Below are 24,856 nucleotides of genomic sequence, written 5' to 3' on the forward strand. Positions count from 1 at the left end.
CAGTGTTAAAATATCAAGGTGAAAGTCATAATAGCTTCCGTAGAACAGACCCAAATAGCTCCCAAACCAACTTTGAGAATAGAATAACAGCGATATATATATATATTTAAATCGCCGAATAAAAGTTTTGCGTCAACGTCGATAATGGCCACTACTAGTAAAAATTAAAAATTGTACCTCTTCCCAAGAGGGAAAACCACCAACAATCAAGAATGCATGATTATATGGTGTGATGGCATCACAAAAACTAATAATGCATCAAAGCCAATGTTGTTACTAATCTTTCATATGTTCAAGACTGTGATAAAAGGTCAAATATATCCAGTCTAGTCCTTTTATACTGAAAATACATCTTTTAGTGTGTGCATTTTCCCCCAAACCAGTGAAATCTAAAACTTTGCATTTTTAGAGTGAAATTCCTGGATACAAAAAAACAAAACAACCTTAAGTAGTTTTGATCTAAAGATAGATTAACAGATTTGTGCAAAAACAAAGTTGAAAATATATATATTTATCTGATACATCTCTACAGCAGTTTAATTAAGCAGATGTTTTCATCCCGAACATAACAAAAGGACAGTAAATTTGAGTCATTTGGCAAAACATGCAAAACAAAAGTCCTGTGTTATGTTGCTGAGGTTTTGGAGTAAAGGTAACATAGAACACAGTAGGATGTAATGACATATGCTGCAAGCCAGTTGAAAACAGATGAAACTATGCAGTTATTCAAACTGGTTGAGATGTTAAAAAGATCTGATATACGTTTTAAACAGCATAAGATGTTGTTTTCAAATATGTCATCCTTATTCAAATTGGGGCAATAGCATTTGGCAATTGCAAGCCGCATGCCACATCTGGGTGTAAACACAGCATTAAACTCTTACATAAATGTACTCAGGCACCTACTGCAGAGATATCAGCTTCTTCTGACGTATAATTCTGATATATACAAATTAACAAATTAAAAACAAATATACAAATTAAAAACAAATAAACTAATTAATAAATACATTTAAATACTTTTAAATCAATTTAAATAGTTCTGAATACATTTAAATACTTATTACTATGAATCGTTTAAGTTTAGTTTTGTTATTTGGCAAATAAGAAATTAAAATTTCACTAAAACAAAGTGCAACTTCATGCATGAGGGGAAAAAAACACTTTCTAACTTAATGATAACTGATAATTGTTTCACAAATCTTAAATTGAGTAAGTTCAGAAAAATCACTGTTCCAACTTTAATTTTTTTTTATTTCCAGCAGGTTTTCTTTTTAGCATGTTTAGAAGTCATTGACTTAATGCAATTTATGAATCATTAATAATCAGTTTCGTCTACAAATTCTTCTACTGAGGATTTAAAGTCACTTTTGAAGGAATGAGGGTAAATAAGTTAACAAAACATTTAAAATTTAAGTGTGTCACTTCTTCCTAGTAGGTATTAAAAAAAATGAATAAAAAAAAAAAATCACACAGAAAGTTGCCTTATGTTATGTTTATCTAAATGTATAAAAATGTGATGATAACATTTGATAACAAATGTGATGATAACACACGAGCTTTGGACCAATCACATAAAAATAATGTAAGTGGAACAAACAAACAAACAAACATGAAATAAGCACAACTGTGAACCAATCGGAAAGCAAATATGCAGAATGTATATTGCTTCCCTTCTTGATTCCTCATAAAAGCAGTAAAGCTACAGTATGGAGGAAAGCTTTTTTCCTGCCACCTGCAGAAGGGTGCAGCCCAGAGGAAGGATGGAGGAGCGGAAGGGTGGACGACAGGAGGAGGGATGAGGCCGCTCCATGAGGGAGATCAAAAATGACAACTTTTATGCTTCCACTGTGAGAAGGCGAGCAGGACAGAGAAACAGAGAGGCCACAGCAGGGAAACACAGCATCCTCTCAAGGGTGTGATAGAGGATATCAGCTCTGAAAGCTCCTCTCACCATGACAACAGCAAGTACTAACCCTGCTTGACTGAAAACTATTAAGGTAATACTGTTCTATTTGGCAAGCCAGTGCACTACTGAATAATGATAATAATAATAATAATAATTGATGGTAGAACAGTTGGTCATGATTATAGAAAATAATACATTCATGTAATTTGATAACTGTTGTTAAAAATATAGCTTGAGGGAGTTTATTGGTATTAGATCAATATATATATGCCCGGTTATTAAATGGTATTACTTAATGGTATTAATTAATTAATACATTTAATGTAGCAACAACAACCTAAAATGTGCTGTATGTAAGTTTTTGACTATTCAAGCATAAAAATAACATAATATGTTTGCAGATATATAAGAAACATGCCAAGTGAATATTCTTGTTTACCTGGGATACAATTCTGAAGTCAGATATTCTAATTTGAAAATGGGCTTTCTGTGCCAGAACGACTCTCATTGTTTTAGTTATTTAACCCGCCCAATGCCAGTTTAGTCAATTATATTTCAACACCCTGGGTTGCCTTGTTGGTAAGCCGCATGCATGTTTTTATGCAGGGGATTCCCTTCCAGCTGCAACCCATCACTGGGAAACATCCATACACACTTATACACTACAGACAATTTTGCCTACCCAATTCACCTATACCACACATCTTTAGACTTGTCTGGGAAGCAAGAGCACCTGGAGGAAACCCACGCGAACACTGAAAGAACATGCAAACGCCACACAGAAATGCCAACTGACCCACCTGAGGCTTCTTGATGTGAGGCGACAGCACTATAAATATTTCATAATAAATAAAATAAATGGTTAAAAGCATGTAACTTTTTTTTTAATAAAATTATTTTAATAAAATAATGTTTAATATTTTTGTAACTGACATGCACCTCATTTGTCTTATTGAATCAAAAATCAATACAATTAAAGAAGTAAAAAAACAATTAACTTAAGTAAATAAAAACACTTTTTGAAAAATATATTTAAAGAAATAACATACTACATAAAACAGAAATAATTCAGTATTTACTTAATTAAATATCAATTTGTATACATATTTTTTGCAAATAAAATGCTATTCTTACTTAAAGTTTTGTCTTGTTTGATAGCTAAACATTCTTAAATCAAGAAGCATTTTCTAAATATTCTTATGAAATTAGGAAAAGCAAGATTAATTTGTTTACCTTATTGGCAGAATATTTTGTTTATTTTAAGGAAAGAAACTGACTTTTTTTGCACATTATTTACTAAAATAAGACAATATTTTTTGCTTATCTAGAAAATGCATCTTGATTTAATTTTTTTTTAGATATTTGGACTTGAAAAAAGTAAAAAAAAAATCGAATGAAGAAAAGGATTTTCTTTTAATTATATATATTAAGCATATACTTCACTTATGCTGTACCAGCCATGTGCCACACTCTACACAGAGTTGAGGTCGGAATTATTAGCCTCCCTGTATATACAGTATATATTTCACCCCAATTTCTCTTTAACGGAAATATTTTCACACATTTCTAAACATAATAGTTTTAATAACTAATTTCTAATAACTGATTTCTTTGATCATCGCCATGTTGACAGTATATAATATTTTACTAGATATTTACCTAAAATAACTATAATCTCTCATCCACAAAAGCTGCTGCCATACAGTACAGCAGAAGTCACTACAGATCACTAAACCTCACACGCAGACAGGAAGCTGCAGTCTCATCCTCACTGTACACTGTACCATCAATAAACAAACCAGCACCAGCCAGCCGGATGCTTCTATATTCCTCTCATTGTCCCTGCAAGCGGATTGAGAGAAATCAGATTAGTGAAAGACAGAAAGTGACAAGAGATGCTGAGGGATGAGAACGGAGGGGGAAAAAAGCCTGGATGGGCTCTGGGTGGGTTTCCGTACAGAAAGACGAGCAGGAAAAAGCCGGAGTGAGAGAACAAAGCAGGGAATATGGTGACCCTGGGGCCCCAGTGCATCCTGGTCCTCAAGAGCGGACCACAGTCCATTGATTAACACTTCCCTTGATGATTCCACCACTCGCTCTTTATTACCCTGTTTTCGGGCCTGATAGGTGGTTTGTGCTGATAAAGCAGGAAAACATAAGCACAGAGAGATTGATATATTTGGAGGATTTATGCTTTTAGGGAGCGTGATGAAACATGCTGATGACTCGGATGTATGACATGTTTGGAACACACAATAATGGCTGTTATAGCAGATGTGATGCGAGTATGAGATAATGTGGTAAATCAATAAATATATGTTGACAGTGCCATCCGTGAGAATAAAACAGCTTCTAGTACATTATTTTGCTTAGTATAGGGCGGTTTGGAAAATAAATTGATAAATGCAAGTGAAAAAGTTACTTGTGTATTGTTATGTTTGAGTAAAAATTTTGAAATAAAAAGAAAAAAAATCAATAATTGCATAATAATAATAATAACAACAATAATAATAATAAAATAATTCTAAAACTTAAGTTAAATTAATAACTACATATTTAATTCAAATAACTAGATCAACAGGTATAATAAAAGTCATCAATAATTTCTTAAATGATTGCATAATAATAAATAATAATAATAAGAAGAATAAATTCTAAAACTAAATATAAATTAATAACAAAAAATTTTATTCCAATAACAACATTAAAAAATGTAATAAGAATCATCAATAATTTCCTAAATGATTGCATAATAAAAAATCTAACAAATAAATGATAATAATAATAATAATAATAATAATAAATTCTAAAACTAAAGTTAAATTAATAACTACAAATTTAATACCAACAACTACGTTAAACAGTATAATAAACCAATCAAAATGTCCAAAATGATAGCATGATAATAATAATAATAATAATAATAATAACCACAATAATAAATAAATTATAATAATAAATAAATTCTAAAACTAAAGTTAAATTAATAACTACAAATAATTTAATTGCAACAACTATGTTAAAAAGTATAATACTAATAATAAATACATTTAATTTAATAATTGTTTATCTGATTTGAATGGGTAGTCAACATTATCTTGTTAATACTTTCCAAAGTGTTTAACTGCTACATTTCCTAGCATATTGTATTAAGTAGCGAGTGGTCTGCACTCATTTCATTATTTTCGTTTTTATGTTTTTTTTTCATGTATGTATATGTGGGCATATATGTGAGAGGAGATAATGTGATCCGGAAGTGTACAAAAAGGAGCACCTGATTGTGATAAACATTGTCTGATGAAGAGCCGGGTGGCTCGAAACGTTACACGCTCTGTGTCAGCCTTTTTAATTTAATAAATTTGTATTTTTGGACCCTTGGTGTTGCCACCTTTGATTGACATTGATGTTTTTTTTTTATTCAATGAAATTAAATGTTTTGTGTGCATTCTAGAATTGCTGACCTTACCTACAGCCCAAAGTACTGAGTTGAATGTGTCTTGATGTTCCTCTTTGGTGTTTAAATCCATCCATGTGACTTGAAGATGGCCAGATGGCAGCTTTTCTACACTTTTCGGTGTGCACTTCCAGTGGAACTTCGTGCCATACGTCTCCATGTAGTCTGTGACTAAACCAGACATTTGCTGACAAACAAGCAAAAAACTCTTTAGAATCAGAGTAATTTCAGAAAAAAATACATATCTATGGTGTTCTATATCTAAAGTACAGCCATTATTATTCAAATTAATAAATAAGAGGAAATGGTAAATAATAAAATGGTGTGATAGGGCTGGGTGATACAAATCAGACACCAGGAATTGTGTAAAAAGAAATTTTGTATACTAAAAGTGTAATTCTTAAAAGAATAATTTTTTTTTTTTTTATTTGAAGAAACAAAAATCACACAACCCATACAGTTTTTGTTTTCATTTATTCATTCTGTTCATACTATTACTTTTTTTTGACAAAAACTTTAAATATTTGTTATATTTTCATTTGATTACATTTGAAAAGATTCCTTAAACTGTTACATTTTAAATAATTTATTTAATCGAAAACTAATCTTGATGCAAATTGATTGTAAATCCTTAAAAAAACTAAATCCAAGAAAAAATATATAAAAATAAAAAACATTTAGGAACAAAAAATAAAATTGAGTTTATTTTTACAAAAAAAAAATAAGAAAATCCCCTAAATGGTTACATTTTAAATAAAAAAAATGCAAATACATTATAAATCCTTATATATATATATATATATATATATATATATATATATATATATATATATATATATATATATATATATATATATATATATATATCAATGCCATATCAAGGTGTCAATGTTACTGGACCATGAACATTTCCTGCTTGTTGCCAAACTATTTCGTAACTAACAAGAGTAGTCATATCTTAACGTTAAAACAACAGTAATAAAATGAACAATATGTGAACATTTTTAGATTTTTAGAAGCTAATGAAATTAAAAATGTAATATGTAATTAAAATAGATTAGGACCATACTGTTTATATCCCTTAAAATATCAACATTAAATAGGTTTGAGTTTATTTGAACAAACATTCTTGATGCAAATACACAATTAATGCTTAAAAAATACTGAATCCAGAAAAAATTTAAATAATAAAATTTAGGGAAAAACAAATAGGTTTCAGTTTATTTTTTACCAAAACATTTTTTCCTTTATACTAGTGGTCACCAAACTTGTTCCTAGAGGGCTGGTGTTCTGCAGATTTTAGCTCCAGCCCTAATCAAACACACCTGCACAAGGTAATCAAGGTGTTACTAGGTATACTTAAAACACCCAGGCAGGTGTGTTGAAGCAAGTTAAAGCTAAACCCTGTAGGGACACCGGCCCTCCAGGACCGAGATTGATGACCCCTGAAGTTACAGCTTTTATTTTTAGCTTTTACTTTCATAATACCTATTACACACAAGTACTTTAACGTAATTAAAAAATGTTATTTACAAATTGGCAAACTGTTCAGTCTAACAAAGAGCAACTGTACAAATAAAAAGGCTTTTAAAAGCTCTTCCTCCGAATTTGTTTTCTTAAACGCAGACCTTGAATCAACTGAGCAATTTGCTCTGGGTTGTCAGTCTGTGTTTCTCCTGACAGACCATACTGCGGGTGTAATGCTTCATAATAACATGACAAATCTCCTGTCAGAACACCATAACCATTAATTAAAGATGAAGGCTTGAAAAAAACAGGGTCATAAAACAAGTCTGGCCAGGTCTCTCATCCTGTTTTTACCATGCAGACTGGCGGTTTTACCAGGCTGAGTCACATTAAAGAATACCCAATTCAAAAACAATATCACAGAGACCAGTAATAACTACTCTTATAAGTGCACTTTACAGCTCAGAAACCCATTCGTGCAGAATAACAAAACTGTGGAGATCTTTTTTATGCAAGTTGAAATTCTTCAGTCACTGAAACAGGGATGTAATACCTGATCAAACCCGCGGAGGGCGATACTGCGCACCATTACACTGGTGTCCAGCCCAATGCCTGTAAGAAAACCAGCACACTCCAGCGATACATCTTCATACATGCTCAGTGAAGGAAAACACTTTCATTTACAGAAATAAGAAACAAACAGACAGTCAAAATAAGGTTGTTTTCCGTGAAACTGACAGTTTCAGATTAAAACGAGACAAATTCTTTCCCAGTGAACTTAACTTGCTTGTTATTCAAACTACTTATTTAAAATAAGCGGAATCAACACAATTAAAGGGTGTTTTTTGGGATAACTTAATTGTTTTGTTCAATCCACTTAAATTTGCAAAAGCAATTAAGTTAACGTAATAGATTTGTGTTGCGACAAATGAAGGAATTGTGTGGAACCCGGTATTTTTTGCAGGGTATCATCTTCAATTCAAACACAGTTTTACTTAATTGTTAAGGATGAACTCAAACTTAATTTCTTAATTCTGTGTCTCAAGTAAATATATCCTAATTTAAGGATGTTTAGATATTTGTAAACTTATTATTTACTTTAAAACAAAAATATAATAGATATTTACTTTAAAACACTGAGGAACACTCTTTTTTGCAATGTGTGCAACATTTAATGCCACAACTCTACAATTTAACACTTTCTTCTCTTATTTAAGACCTTCTTAAAAGGGACAGTTCACCCAAAATTCAATTCACTTCATATTTATTTCTATAGTGCTTTTTACAATATAGATTGCCTCAACGCATAAATAAAGATAGATTAACACAGATAAACGTGGAAAAAGTAAAAGTTAAAGCCATATTTTAAACCAGGGGTGTCAAACTCAATTCCTGGAGGGCTGAAGCCCTGCACAGTTTAGTTCCAACCCTGCTCCAACACACTTACCTGTAGGTTTCAAACAAGCCTTAAGGACTCAATTAGTTTGATCAGGTGTGTTTAATTAGGGTTAGAACTAAACTGTGCAGAGCTGCGGCCCTTTTGGAACTGAGTTTGACACCTGTGTTTTAAACCATGGAACATTCCAGCAATAGGAAAAAAGAAAATGTACTCACTATTAAATCCCAAACTTATACGAGTTTCTTTTTTCTGCTGAAAACAAAGAAGATACTTTAAAGAATGTAAGAAACCAGTAACCATTGACAGTCATAGTAGGAAAAGAAAAACTATAGAAGTCAATGGTTACAGGTTTCCAACATATTTTAAAATAACAGAAACTCAAACAGGTTTATTTCCAGTTTTGGGTGGACTATCCCTTTAAGATCTGAAATTGCGTAAGAGGTGAATTAAGACTTTATATAATAGCTTTACAGCCATTTAGCCCTGTGATAGAGTCATCAGCTTTAAAGGATACAGCTTGCACCAATGATCAACCTGAAATACAAAGAAATCCGCAATTAATGAGATCACAAATGAGCAACATTAACAATAATGTTACGTGACGACAACAAGAATCATTAATTAGCCACAAGATATAAGCAAGGCATAGACAACAGAAATTAAATGCTTGACTTTTTCATTAGTTTAAACAAAAATAAATGTTTTTGTTTGACTAAAATTTATATAATTACCACCACATGTATCAAAACCTTTCAAATAACACCCGATTTCATACAATTTTATACATAAATTGATATTGAAAATAAAAATTTGATTGTTTCTTGGGTATGTTGATGAATCGAACTAAATATCTGAAAATCCTTGTAGCAAACTTGTGTGTCGTTTCAAGAAAGCAATTATTCATTTGTGTTGTGTTTTATTTACATTTGTTTATATTCATTAATTCTTTATTTCATTATTTTATCTCATCATATGATCATTAGTCATTAAAATAATCATCATTATATCATTATATTGATTATTATTTGTCATTTTTTATGTTTTAATATTGTATAATTACTATTTTATTTCATATAATTATTGCTTCATTATTATTTAATTTTTCTATATCGTTATACTCTCGACTGTGTGGATTCAAGTGACACTTGTTTTCTAGAGTAAGAGATAAGTGAATGTCTCCATTTCTTTATTGTAACTGGACAATATTGTGAAGCAGGAATTGTCCATTGCTGTTGCTTGTGGTATAATAATAACACTTGTTGAGTTTATCCTGCTCAGGCGAAGTCTTAGCACTGAATCATGTGCAACAAAGATGTTCAAAAAGCTCTGCCCTTTCTTTATCATCATTACTTTGTCTCCTGCTTCTGCTCCTCTCTGACTTTTTCAGTCAACTCCTATATTGATAGGAGACTGTTAGCTCAGTTGATTACTAGTTAACAGGTTTGGGTATTGAGCGGCTCCAGCTTGTTGTGTGGATGCCCAGAGAAACAGACACTTTCTGACAGGATCTGTGTCCGAGGTTAGATCTTATTTATCTGGTGTGAAAAGTGTGATCTAACAATGTAAACTTGTCAAATAAATCTATCCTTCTTCAGCTTATAAATAAATATAAAAACATTTTCAAAAGCCACCATATTCCTTACATGTACTGACATTAGATATAAATATTTCATTATTCAAGCATGTACAATTGTCCAATAAAATATCCTTCTTCAGCTGAAATTTAATTATGCAAAATATCTGAAAACAAAATATATATAAGATTACCATGTTTCTTTAAATTTATACCATATATTATGAACAAATTTCACAATTCATCTTTTCTCAAGTATACGCAATTGCCTTGATAAATGCTGGTAAATTTTATTTTGCTGAAAAACTGCTAAATATATTTGTATAATAAAAAATACTATTCATTTGTTTTTCTAAATTGATTTATGCAGAACTTTTTAATTCATTTACAGTATTTATGCAAGAATAATATAACTGTAATTAAAACGAACTAAAATTAAAAGTCATCCCTTACATTACTAATTTTGTGGAAAAGTGAATAAATTAAATACAGTAACTGGTTATGCACTACTCAACACTGTGTAACATCATACCAAACAATCTTAAGAGATAAAAACACACTATTTGACTTGAACTAAAAGCAAAGAGAGAGAAAACAGAATGAACAAATGTGTGGTAAATGCGTGTATCCTGCTTTAATCTGCCCTGAGATTCTTGGACATGGTGAAGTTATCATTCTTAGTTAAGTTTTCCTAACAAGTTAAGTTATATCAAGTTATCAGCCTAAATTAGCATCCTGTGTTTCTCATCCAAGTTCCTGGAGGACCACCAACACTGCATGTTTTTGTCTGTCATACCTATAACAGGTCTTTCAGTAATGAGCTGACGATCTGAATCAGGTGTGTGTGATAAAGAAGACATGGAAAATGTAAAGAGCTGGGGGTCCTCCAGGAACGTGGTTGAGAAACACTGATCTACAGTATATATGCAAGTATATTATAAGCAAGTGTAATTAAATTACACTTAGGGTCACGAAACACCAAAACACATTTTTTAAGCTGTTGACAGTCGTATATGTGTCCCACACTGCTAAAAACACTATTAGGACATCTATATTTCACTAAAAAGTGTAAATTGGTTGTTTTTGCGTTATTTCAAGCAAATTCGTACTTCCAGTTTGAAACGAATTTTTGAAGCTGCGTCACGGTCATGACATAATAGCCTGTATTCCAGCGTGCAGACTGGGCGTCTGTACCAGAGTGAGTCTTATTACGTCTTACAGTGTGTTGCATTAATGCATGAGTAAGGCTTGGTTCAAACCAATCAGCGCACTCTTTTGTGCAACTTCATTAATATTCATTGCTGTCAGAGTGTAGACGGCAGAGACGCCACGTTGTGTTGGCAAAACAAGCGTGAAGTGTTGCTTTTATTGTTTGCTGCCGTTAAGTTTTGTTTTCATTTTCTCTCTGTGAGAGCGCAGACTCACGTGTGGATTACAGTGTACGCGACGCGCGACAACAATAACTTACGTGTCCAAGGAGGATTATTGTTTACCTGAGAGCTGTTCTCATCTGCAAACGCTGAGATCTGGATTCGCTTGTAGTCTCCTCTAAATAAAGACGCGGCTCTAGTTGCTGGTGATTGTCCTGTCTCTACAGATTTGGTAAGTGAGCGACCAGTGCTCTTTGTTTATTCAGTTCGTATTTTATTCGTATCAAACAAACTATTGCACCAGTGTAAACAAGTTAGCACTAACAGTTACAACCAAACTATAACCTCGTGTTGGATTTTGTGACCGGAATAACACACGCGGCTTTTTGACGCTACCTGCCGTGTGCATCTAAGTTTCTGGGAAATGCTGAGTTTTTTTTTCTCTCATTCGCCGCGCCGTATCAAACATTGCATGAAAAATACACGCTTAGAGCAGATCCTCGAATCAAATATCACGCTTGCCGGGAGGGGCATGAATGAATTCCCTGAATGAAAGAGCCAAACTGCAGTTAAAGTCCACCATTTAATAATTTGGCAAATAATTCGACAACAGATGTCCATGTAAACACAGTCACATTGTCCGCTGTGGGTGTGTGTTTTGACTCTGAAATTCAGCGCGCCCAAATAGACACTCCCACACCAAGCCTCTTTTCTTCCTCTGACACTCCCCCCTAAACAGAGGTGGACACGCCCACTTTTCTGACTTTTTCCAAAGTAGAGGTGTGAAAACACCCTGCTGAAACGAGGGGGTTTCATGAGAAGTTTTACTATTTCAGTGGACAAGTAAATTCATTTAACTACAGAAACTGGTAACTCTGTACTACCCAACAATTTGTAAAATGATACCAACCAATCAGACTAGATAAAAACACACACTTTTTGATTTGAACCAAAAGCAAAGAGAGAGAGAAAACACAATGAACAAAGACACAATGTGTGTGGTCGATGAGTGTATCCTGCTTTAATCCGCCCTGAGATTCATGGTCATGGTGAAGTCTAATTGTTAACACAAGGTCTAATCCTCCTGGATGTCCCGACACAGTCCTGCTGAGTGACACCCACTTACAGCAGTGCAACATCACACGCATTCAGTGCACCACACTGCTAATGCACATCTGCACTTACTGCTCTTTTGTGCGGAAGCTTATTGAGGGATTAGGAGCAAAGTCGCAGACCTCTTTTCTGTCGTTTTATCAACCAGACGCATCCCTGAGCTTCCACCTGTCATAGTGCAACATGTCTGATCATCAGGAAACTAGACTAAAATGCTGTCTGGGTTAGTATAAGGGACATTCCTTTTCATATACAATGCCTAATGGAGGATTATGGGAACTAAATGCATTTATTTTATGTCATTTGTGTTCCACAGTATGTGTGGTCCATCATAAAGTGAAGCACAATATAAAAAATGCAATCAGTCTGTGTTGAGACAACACGAAGGAATTAAGTTAAATGGGTAAAACAACTAACCCTTATGTACTGTTTGGGATGTTTTCATCCACTTTGGGGTGATTTTGAGTCTTAATTTGGCAGGGTTTCCACTACATTTATTCTTCAATGGCGTGGCGCCATGCCAAAATTGATCCTGCCACCGCTACATTACAGCTTTTAATTCAAAACATTCACTCTTGCTTTTTGTTTTGTTTTTTTTAATAGCCGATGATAATTGCACCAAAACGTATTATAAGGTAAGTGAATTATAACAGCGCAAATTTTCTGTAACCATAGTAGTGCTGTGCATCATTTGTTTAACCCATTAAGGTTACATGCTGACTGACTGACAGGTGGGTGATGCGCGAGGCCAGCAAACACGACGTATAGACGTTTTACTTTACTTCAGGACGCATTAATGCCGCTCTATAGGTCTATTGGAGACATTCATAAATATTCCCAGCAAATCTAATAAATGTTGAAGACACATGTTATATAAACACACTAAATTGCACTTCAGCAGTATATTTGAGGAGGCGTGCAAGAAGTTTTGTGCACGAGCAGAGGAAATCGGCGCGCAAGCAAAGAAATTCGCATTCTTGTAGGCTATTACATAAATGCGCTCACGACATTTGTCATTGAAATAACGCCACAGGTAGTTGGTAGATCTGTGTAAAAAAAAAAGGCCTGCCACCACAGCTGGAAAAAATCCTAGAGGAAACACTGCTTGGCCAGAACTTTTTCTGTGTTTCAGCTAGCAGAATGATTTTTGCTGACAAATCTTTTTGACATATTTTGAGGAAGTGCTTCATTATTTTTCAATTCTTTTGCATAAATCTGGTTATTAACCTCAGTCCTTATCAAAACTATTAAATTGCTCAGAAGATTACAGAATTTTACCTCTCTAGTTGCCAAATACATAAATGGTTTCACTGATTTGAAGAAAAAGAACACACACAAAATTATGTATTTTCAATCTAAAAAGTAGTGTAATTGTGGACTAGACTTTTTCCCCTTTTATCACAGTCCTGGACATGTGAAACTCTATTGCCTTTGATGCATTGTTTTTTAATGATTTTCATTTTTTTTCTCCCTAATTTACTGCTGGTGGCAGTTTTTGCCCCATTGACTTCCATTAATCCCATTTTTTTAATTACAAAGCCATGACACCATACAATCATGCATTTTTGATTGTTGGTGGTTTTCCCTGTTGGGAAAAGGTACAATTTGTCAGTTTTACTGTTGATCATCAATTGGCACCATTAATCCTTTAGATAGGTCTGTGCAAAAAAAAAAAGGGGATTAGTTTCTGGATTTTTTATGGAGTATAACAGCAAATTATTGTGTGTATGCGAGTGTGACCTTTACGCACTTTACAATGTTTCTAGGAAAACCTAAAAATGCATCGCAGCTCTTAGAACTAACATGGAGTAAACAAAAACAGAGACTGTGCATTTATGCACCATCAAATGTGGTCATAGTGTCAATGGGTCAAAAACAGCTACCAACAGTAAATTAGGGAGAACAAATGAAAATCTAACCATGCATCAAAGCCAAGGCTTTTACTTATCGTTTACATGTCCAAGACTGTGATAAAAGGTTAAAAAAATCTAATCCGCAATTACTTTTTATATTGAAAATACGTCATATTCTGATCAGGACTGAGGTTGCTTAACAGATTTCTGTTCTGTTTCAAAAAAATGTAAGAAAAGTATTTATCTGATGCCTTTTTACAGCAATTTAAATTCAGTGGATCTTTTCATCCCGAACTTAACAAAAGGAGAGTACATTTGAACAGTGCACAAGAGATAAGTTGTCCAGCACCCCAAAAAACCTCAATAATTGTGTTGTTTCAGCTTATTTAAACAAGTTTTATCAAACAGCAAATATGTCTTTTTTTGTTCTTGTAATACTGATTAGATTATTTGATGATAAATCTGCATTAACATATTAACATATAACAGCATGTAATTAGTAGCAATTACATTTGCCTCTATTGACCATGCAGGAGAAAACCCTAACAATATCATTCAAATCTATTTATTAAAATGTGTTTATGTATTTATTTATTTAAAGTAAGTTTAACCATGTTTTACAAACTAAAATGTATTTTACAACAGTTAACATACCATAGACATTTTATGCCATATTAAAAGGCTAAACTTAAAAAAAAAAAAAAAAAATCACAGTGCAGCCCAGAAATACTAATGCATAGTGGGTGTAGTTTTAAAACATCTAGTTTTTAAATATTTGAAAATATAAAAAAATAATATATGATCAATTATTTGTATGTCTGAATAAAATATATCAGAATAGGTGTTGTTTTTTAGAGATAAATAAATACATGTTGAATAATAATGGAACATTATTTAACCTAATCTAGTAGACACTTTGCATGCTTTCTATAAAACAATCAAAAAATTTTGTAACAATTTAACTTTAACATGTACTTTTTATTAAATAATACAACTGAAAAGGGGGCAGGATGGTGGCTATGTGGTAAGCACTATCGCCTTACAGCTGGGCCAGTGAGCATTTCTGTGTGGGGTTTCTCCCACAGTCCAAACACATACCCCTGAGCATGATAAAATCAGCAAGTTCATGATGTGTGCCCACACTGAGCCTCCTTTCATTTCATGAGTGCAGGGCTACCGATATTGAAAAAAATGAACAATATAAAAAAATTATCAATGTCACAATAATTAATAGTATTTTTTTTGTGCATTTATATAGCGCATTTATTGTGTATGGAAATAGACTCAAAGCGCTTCACAATCATGAGGGGGCGGGGGGGATGAGGGTTAGGGTGCAGCATCAACTTGGATGATGAGAGGACAGCCACAGGACAACTGCGCCAGTGCACTCTGCACACACCAGCTATAGGTGGTGTGGAGAAACAGTGATAGAGCCAATTCAGTAGATGGGGATGAATGGGAAGGGCCATTTGGAGGGCCATGAGGGCCGATGTAAGGATATAAGGGCAGATGGAGGGTATTTGGCCAGTACACATGGGGTTATACCCCTACTCTTTACGAGAGAAGTGTCATGGGATTTTTAATGACCACAGAGAATCACATTGGCTTAAAGTCTCATCCGAAAGAAGGCACTCACTGACAGTATAGTGTCCACTTCACTTTACTGGGGCATTAGGACTCACACAGACCACAGGTTGAGTGCCCCCTGCTGGCCTTACTAACACCACTTCCAACAGCAACCTAGGTTTCCCATGTGGTCTCCTATCCAGGAACTGAACAGGCTCAGCCCTGCTTAGCTTCAGTGAGTAACCGGTCTTGGGCTGCAGGGTGATATGGCTGTGGCTAATCTTATATAGTATTTTTTTTTTATTAGGGAATGCACTAAAATTTAAATTCTGGGTCGAAACCGAAAATCTTTAAACCTGCATATTCAGTAGGTGCTTTCCTGCTACTGGCAAGAAGGTGAACCTAAAGCTAAAACATAAATACTAATGACAGAAGCAGAGATGAGAGGAAAATGAAAACAGCCAATAACAAGGTTTTCATTCATTCCTATTATCAAAATATTTGCACCATAACAGTTTTTTCCTGATCACAAACATTTTTAGATCAGAAACATTTCCATTATTACCCCTTTTTTGTATGATCATTACAGGAACATTTTTTAAAGCTAATAAAAACAGCTTTTCTGTAGAGAAACGATATATCGCAAGAAATAATCACAATACTCAACAGCAATATCGCATATTTTCCAAGTACCGTGTAGCTTTAACCTGAACCACAGGGTAAATAGTTACCGGTTTCCTACAAAACATGTTATGATCAACACTGACGTCTTACATTATGAGCCCAAGGGTTGATATCAGACTGAATGCATCATTTGGTACAGTCTCTAAAGCGTGCGGTGTGTCATCAGCTCTGACAGATGCTTTGCTGTGTCTGGTGGACAATCGAATGCTCAAGTTCATGTAAAAGCTTCTCTTTGGCTCTCTCAGGCATGCGTGCCAGCGGCTCTGCTCATGCCCGTCAGTCACCAAGGTCTTGCCACTTCCACAGGATGAACAATCTTACTGGCAACAAGAGTCTGAAATCGCACCTGTACAGCTGACAGCTCGACAGCAAAACAACATCACCTGCCTGAGAGGACGTGGCCACTAGCGTGACTGACTACATAAAGAGAAAACGGCAGTAAACATCTGAAAATATTACACGAGTATCTTTGATGAAAGAACTTGTCTTGTTCCATGAATTCTGGAAATCCCTGTATATTTTTTCCCGAATTTCTGTTTAACGGAGAGAAGATTTTTTCCAACACATTTATTAATTATTATTTATGCTTTATTATTTTTAGCTTAATAGTTTTAATACTTCATTTTTAATAACTGATTTCTTTTATCATTGTCATGATGACAGTGATTAATATATTACTAGACATTTTTCTAGATACTAATATTCAGTTTAAAGTGCAATTTAAAGGCTTAACCAGGTTAATTAGTCAAGTAAGGGTAATTGTACTGTATAACAATGGTTTGTTCAGTAGCCAAATGAAAAAAATATTGCACAACATAACACAACATTTCCGTTTTAAGGAATTTAAATTCAAAATTTTAAGAATAAATATATGTTGTTTTGACTTTTTAAAAACCCTGTGGAAACTGAGTGTAAATTTCATTTACTTGCAGATAAACACAGCTGGCTAAACATGACATGCACACTTAAATGAATGAGCAAAACAACAGGTGAAGCAGCCTCTCATGACAGGAAGATGGTGTTTAAAAACACACACAAAAAAGCGATGCATGCCCTGTAATCAGATTTAATGGCTGAAAATGTCTCTGTGGCCACAAGAAAGAGCTGGTCATGATATTAAAGTCACTCACGTTTTTTTGGGAGACTCTTTGAGCCAGAAAATATCATCACTTGTGATCCCAAACTCCATGGCACCTGGGACCTGAAAAAAAAAAAAAAAAAACTGAAATCACACGCATAAATTAAAGTAAATTATTACAACACATAATTGAATATTTAGATATGTGGAAAGGTCTGTATGTGTTAAAGTGGCTAACAAAGCAGTGTGATGTCAAATTTAGCAGGATCTTCGGATTTTATCGATTTCAAAAACTACATAGCATCCCCATGTTCGCAGATTAAATTCAGGCAAACTTTATAATGCACCAATATATTGTATAATCAAAAACGATACAAAATTTAATACCATGTAAAATAAAATTTAAGACTTTGAATACTTTTTAGTAGCCCTATATTTCTCTAAATTAATTTATCGGTTTTTAATACTTTTTAAGGCTCCACGGACCCTGTAATTGTAAACATTACCTGCCCTGAAAAAATAATACTTTTTGTCAGCAATATATTCATTTTGGCAGGACGGGGGCGCAGTGTGTAGCGCTGTCGCCTCACAGTAAGATGGTTGCTCGGTCGAGCCCTGAGTTTGCATGTTCTCCACATGTTCGCGTGGGTTTCCTCCAGGTGCTCCAGTTTTCCCCATAAGCCCAAAGACATGTGGTATAGGTGAATTGGGTAAGCTAAATTGGCCGTAGTGTATGTGTGTGAAAAAGAGTGTATGGGTGTTTCCCAGTGATGGGTTGCAGCTGGAAAGGCATCAACTGTGTAAAACATATACTGGATAAGTTGACGGTTCACTCCAATGTGGTGATGAATAAGAGGACTAAGCCGAAAAGGAAATGAATCAATTAATTAATTAATATATTCATTTTTGATAGATTGAACACATTAACCAAAATCTGAAAAATATAAATGTTAGGTCCAGGCTTTATTGTCTTTTGATCTTGTAATACTTCACATATTTTATCCTAAACTGATATGAAAGCAAAGACAAATAACAGACTTTCAATTCTGAGGAAGAACAATATCAACTGCATCACATTGGCCAAGTCAGACAAGAGGAAATTATCTTTCCTACACACAATATCAGCAGAAAAAGGTCACATAGTGGAAAAACAACACCCACTGATGCCCGCCTGCACTGGTGCTCGCGCACACGCACGCACACACACACACACTTACATGTGTAGGGTACTTTGGCCGTCCACCAGTAGCTAACAGAATGTTTCTGGCGGTCACTGTCATCTATAAACAGGATAAACAGGAAAACAACAATTCATATACAGTAGGTGGTAAAACACCTTTTAAAAAAATTAAGCTGCCGTATATTTAAAATCGTACCTCCTTCCCTTGGGCATTTACAGCTCTGACAGTGTGTTTATCCAGCAGAGTGCCCTTCATATTTAAATATTTCACCTTCCTGTTATATTAGACAGAGAGATACCAACACATGAATAAATCTACCAACTGGTTGTATAATTGCCCATGACCAGTTTTACAAAAAGTAGATTTCTGCACATGGAGATATAAGAAAAATCAAAAGCATCAATAAAACACAGAGAATTTATCAATTCAGAGGTTATTTCAAGGCAAAATATGATCGAAGTTTGAAGGTTTATAAACAAAACTTTTCCATAAAAAAGGTTTATACCAATAAAAACTGCATAAGCAATAAATAATACATAAAATAAAAACCTAAAACTGTTTTAAGATACACTTTTGACAAAAACTATACAATTTCAACAAAAAAAGTCTTAAAAATAAAATCCAAAATAAATTATACAATTATTTTTTGCAGTAAATATCACCACAAACAATAAAATCATATTCTTCTAATACTCGTATAGAAATAATAACTTTACTTTATTAAATTATAAAATTAGAATGACACAGACAAATACAGACAATAATAATCATTAAAATTCTACAATTTCTACAAAAAAAAGTATTTCAAGGTAAAACTGCTGTTTCATATCATTAAAAACAGGGCATTGTAAAAGTGTGTATTTTAAGGATGTTATTACAATTCTGATATTTTGGAGCAGCGATAATAGCGACGTACGATTAGCAATTTGATGAAACACAACCTGGCATTTCTTTTCTAACATTAAGACATTTTTGAGGCATTCTGGGAAATGACATCACCGCATCTGTTTGCCTCAAAGCCATACAGACAATTTATCATGATGGCACATTTTGCAGTGCTTCAGACTGTATTTACTTGAGATGTTGAAAGAGAGAGACGGCTAATGAGATCTACAGGGAAACACAGATTCTGCTTGACGACATCTGCATATTTCTTGCTCCAAAACATTCTGATTTTTTTTTTTTAAGTATGCTAATATTTTGTTTTACCCTACAGGAAGAGCTGGAAGCCCCACATTGATTACACTGATTGTAACCCCTCTTCTGACCCATAAGTCTACTGATTTGATGTGAATTGATTTGACTTTCTTATTAAAAGTTAGTGTTACATTATATGGATTAATTGAGATATTTGCACAGGAAACATCCCAAAATGTCCCACTGTTTACTCTGCCCCACTTTTTATTGAGTGCCCTTAACTACTATGTACTTGAATCAAGCTAGCGTCAAAATATAAATTAAATGAATATATTAAACTTTACATGTTCATAACTTATTGCAGATCACTTCTTGTACTATTAAGTTGGGATACAGGTAGGGTTAAATGGTTTGGTGGTGTGGGTAGGGTGTAATGGATTGTCAACAGTGTAATTTAAATGTACTTGCAGAAATTAATAAAAGGCGTAATTACATGCAGGTATGTAATCAAACATAAATACAATATAAACACATGTTATAACTCAATAAGCACATTGAAATGAATTGCAGTGCAAGTACATATTAGTTAAGGGCACTTAATATAAAGTGGGACAATTTACTCTTTATCTAAAAAATATACTGTAAACCATAAAAGATTCATGTTCATGTTGTTTTAATGGTTAAACTTACTTGTCTTGTAGTTGAACTCTGTGACCCCAGTTTAGAGACCTAACATGGTTCTGGACAGCCTCAGCCATTGTTGGCCTGCAAAACAAATATAAAAAGCTAAAATTTACATTTAAATTCAGTCATTTAGCAGATGTTGTGCACAAAGTGCACAATCTGGTGCAGGACTGAAATTGATTAGAATACATGTTCTATTTAGATAATGAAAAAAATAGTAAAAAACACATCAAGTTTAAGGGAAATTAATTATTATATTCCATTTAAATTATTATATTTGACAGCATATTAAAGATCAGAACAAAATTCATCATCGTCAGATATGTACTGTAGATAAACACCTTTGTTACAATCTCAAAGGTAGAGAGTCAAGGGGGAGGAAAGTAACATTACTTTTAAAATAAAACGCACAAGAAAACAGATAATATCAATGAATGAGGAAGAGTATATCACGACTACCAAATTGCAATAAAGTACGTTTTATTTACAAAACGGTAGTGAATAATAAGAGACAAAAAATACAGTGCATAGAAACCCAACTATTTACAAATCGAAAAATCACAGGCAGCAAAAACGACACAAATTCTTAAACAGATGGATGGGGAGAGTTGGAGAGTTGAAATGTGTCCAAATAATAGAATAAAAAATAAAGAAAATAGATTCTCAGTTTCTGGCTCAGTTTCTTCCCTGACAAAAAATACATCAAAAAACAGAAAGAGTAGATAAATATATAAAAATGAAACAAAAGCACATTTAAACAAACACTGAATAAATAGATTTAATCTAATCATGTTTAGTTCAAGATGGAGAAGGCCGTTTTCAAAGTTGGTGCAAGTGGATCATCTCAGAAGTGTACATGGAGAACACTAAATCATCTTCAACACTAATAAATAAATTGTATGCAAAGTTGTATTTGAGACCAGCACTGAATATCTGTAAAAACTCTCTTCATCTGACCTGGAGTGCCCTCTAGTGCAGTGACTGCTGAACTTTGCAACTGACCCATCAGACATCTGGTGTTTCACCACAAGATGGTGTTGTGCCTTATTTTTTAAAAGTTCTATTTATGTCACTTAAAGAGATAGCTCACCCAAAAATGAAACTTCTGCCATCGTTTACTCACCTTTCACTTGTTCCAAACCTGTTAGAGTCTTCTTTTAAAGAAAACTGAAAACCTGTAAGCACTGATTTCCATAATAGAAAAAACAAACAATATGGAAGTCAATGGTTACAGGTTTTCAGCTTTCTTCAAAAGATCTTCCTTTGTGTTCAACAAAAGACAGAAACTAACAAATGTGTATAATAACTTACGGAAGAGTAAATAGTGAGAACATTTTCATCTTTGGGTGGACGTTCTTTTTGAAACAAAATCTTAAAGGGATAGTTCACCCCAAAACGAAAATGTGCTTGCTATTTATATTTTCTACATTGTCTACAAATCTGAGTTTATTTGTTTTATGTTGAACACAAAATAAGATATTCTGAAGAAAGCTGAAAAACATTTAAATGGATAGTAGGATAAAGTAAATGTTATGGAAGTCAATGGATATAGGTTTCCAACATTTTTCAAAATATCTTCTTTTGTGTTACCCGTAAAAAAATAAACAGCTTAATAACACAGCACTTCTAGATGCAGTCATGCTACGATATGCCTCTAATATCTAATTCCATGAAACTCACCAGTCATGTGACAGGGTTTCTGGGATTTGCCAGCCATACTTCCTAGCATCTTTGACAGCAGTGCCAAGCAGTGCTGCCTGATGCATAAGCTTCTTTGGAATACAGCCGACATTCACACACGTGCCACCGAGACCCCACTTTGTGCCTAAGAGCAGAGTAATCATAAGCGTAATAAGCACACATACAATCCCAGAAACAAGTTGCCAATTGTAAATGGGTTTGTATGTACCTTTGAGTGAAGGTTCAACATAGTCCAAGACAGCAACTTTCTGTCCTAACTGGGCAGCTGTAATCAAAAAAAAAAAAAAAAAAAAAAAAGTGTCAAGCATGATGAAAGTGTGAAGTTAAAATGTTAAATGTCATTTCCAAAAAAAAAAAAGAAACATTGTGCTAAATGTAATTTTAAACAAGAGTAAATTTAAAAGAGAAGCAATTGGAAACTCGTACCTTCTTTTGAACATGCCAACCCTCCAGAGCCTCCACCAATAACCACCAAATCATAATCAAATTTACCTGCTGGGATCAGGATGAATATATTAAAACTTTTAGATTAATCTGTTCATAATAATTAGCTTTTTAGCTAATAGTTTAGCTACTATTTTCCTGCACAGAGGAATAAAGAGTAGTCTACTTTAAACATGCAGATAAGGCATATTTAATTATGTGCTAAATGAATACATTTCTAACACAAAATCTAACACAAAAGTAAAAAAAAAAAAACTTGTTTCTTTTTTCAATTTTCACAAAAGTCCATTTGTGGTATGTTATCACCCAGAAAGTAATAGATTATGAATATATTCCTCTTTTAAAACCCTTCAGAATGTAATGTTAGATAATAATAAACTGTAAAGCTTTTTATTAAACAGCATTTTAAAATATGTTGTAACTGAAATTTAAACACACAAATTAAGTGTGACAAAGAACAGTTGGGGAAAGCGCTTTAGGAAAAGCCAAAATGACCAAAAAGTCAAATTTAACATAATATTAAGTTTTCAATTAACTTTATATTACTTTTTTCAATTTCCTCAAGATAATTTTTTTAAATTTATTATGGTATGTTAAGTTTTCACTCCATAAAATACTGCTAACAGCCAGAAGAAAATGTGATTATGAATGTTTTCCTCTTTTAAAAACCTTCAGAATGTAACATTAGATAATAAAACTGTAAAGTTTGGCTGCTCAGGTGAAGGTTTACTTTAAAATGCTGTTTTTATCAAAACAGACTTTTAAAATATGTGTAAGTGAAATTTTAACACACAAATAAAGTTTGACACAGAACGTTTGAACAAAAATTAAAATTTGACATTAGGTAAAAAAAAAAAATCATCAATTTCCTCAAGATCATTTTTTATTATAGTATGTTGAGTTATAACTCCATAAAATACAGTGAATAGCCAAAATGTAATAGATTATGAACAGATTTCTCTTTTAAAACCCTTCTGAATGTAACGTTAGATAATAATACAAAGTCTGGCTTATGGAAGTGCTGTTGAAATGGAGGTTTACAGGAATGTTTTGTTTTTAATAAACAATACAGTCTCTTTAAATATGAATTGTAACTAAAATTTAAGGACAAATAGAGAGCGACAAAGTACACATGAGGTACACACGCGTAAGGAAAAGCCAAAAAGACCAACGATATATAATTTGACAGGTGCAGAACAAAACAGTAGTTGTCTGTAGTGTGTCTCTCGGAATAAATTAGGAGTACGGACATCTTAAGAAAAATAATATGGCGAAGTAACTGCCACAATATCTCTTGTTATTTAACAAGTATTACCTGTAAAGTTTCTTGAAAGTATTAAAGTCCTGAAACAGCAGAGAGTTTTCACCCTCTGCCTGCCTCTACTGAAGGCAGCCATACTGTCGACAAGATAAGACCCCTGTCAGAGTTATAGGTGCCCCAAAAGAAGCCTGGCTGAACGTTTCACCATCCGTTACAAATTTTACAACGTCGTATCTGCTATGACCTAGCTTAACAGATAGGTTAGCATGTTTGCCGTCTACAATAACGAGTACAGAATAAAAAGCCCTTTATAAAGTGTTAATTTTGTTCTCCTCAGCTGACTGTACGACGTAAGCGGCGTCAGATTCTTTTTCATTTGAATCGGATCTTTTAAATGACTCAAATGAAACAATATACAACACGACTGTATCAACACCAATCGTGTTTAATCGGTTTGAATAAACTTTAATCATTACGCAGACTATTTTACCCACGATGAACGCAATCGATAAAAGAAAAACAAAAAAAAAATGGAAATAATATAATGATTCAAAAGGTTATATGTAAAATATATAGTTATTAGAGAACCAAATATATACTTCAAAAATCACTATTCTAAATGTAAGATATTATCAAACAAATAACCATCAATACTGCAAAACATATGTGCATGCTTTTCATGGAATTTCTTTAAATTCTTAATGAACTTCTGATTCTTCTGTGTTTTTGCACTTTTGTTTCCCTTTTATATATAACGTTGCTACATGTAAGTAACAGTACTTACCCTTTATCGTTCCCATTTTGGTCAACTTTGTTGTTTTAAAGTGCAATATAAATAAAATTGTATTGAATTGCTCTGTGAAGTACAAAAAAAGTTCACAAAAATGTTCAAAAGAACCGATTCCAGAAAATGATTCGAACACTCAAAATGAGAGGCGGGCAAAGAATGTTGACATTTGACCAATCCAAATCAAGAGCACGG

The 24,856-nt window shown here is 33.4% G+C and overlaps 2 protein-coding genes across 6 annotated transcripts in view; one reads left to right on the forward strand and one right to left on the reverse strand.

The window, feature by feature from the left end:
• The window catches only part of txnrd2.2 (thioredoxin reductase 2, tandem duplicate 2), a 47,240-nt gene extending 22,978 nt beyond the window's left edge, over positions 1-24,262 (reverse strand). The window contains 11 exon segments of one of the 2 annotated variants that reach the window (NM_001353394.1): positions 5,376-5,550; positions 7,384-7,475; positions 8,744-8,763; positions 17,519-17,589; positions 18,684-18,746; positions 18,843-18,921; positions 20,475-20,549; positions 22,149-22,293; positions 22,378-22,434; positions 22,596-22,661; positions 23,929-24,262. In NM_001353394.1, coding sequence (NP_001340323.1) covers positions 5,376-5,550; positions 7,384-7,475; positions 8,744-8,763; positions 17,519-17,589; positions 18,684-18,746; positions 18,843-18,921; positions 20,475-20,549; positions 22,149-22,293; positions 22,378-22,434; positions 22,596-22,661; positions 23,929-24,010 — 925 coding nt within the window. In that variant the 5' untranslated portion in view covers positions 24,011-24,262. 2 annotated transcript variants of the gene reach the window in all.
• The window catches only part of srrm4 (serine/arginine repetitive matrix 4), a 763,243-nt gene that overhangs the window by 278,776 nt on the left and 459,611 nt on the right, over positions 1-24,856 (forward strand). The gene's annotated exons all lie outside the window — the stretch shown is intronic.

Source organism: Danio rerio, chromosome 5 (assembly GCF_049306965.1).
Source record: "Danio rerio strain Tuebingen ecotype United States chromosome 5, GRCz12tu, whole genome shotgun sequence".
In the NCBI taxonomy this organism is placed as follows: domain Eukaryota; kingdom Metazoa; phylum Chordata; class Actinopteri; order Cypriniformes; family Danionidae; genus Danio; species Danio rerio.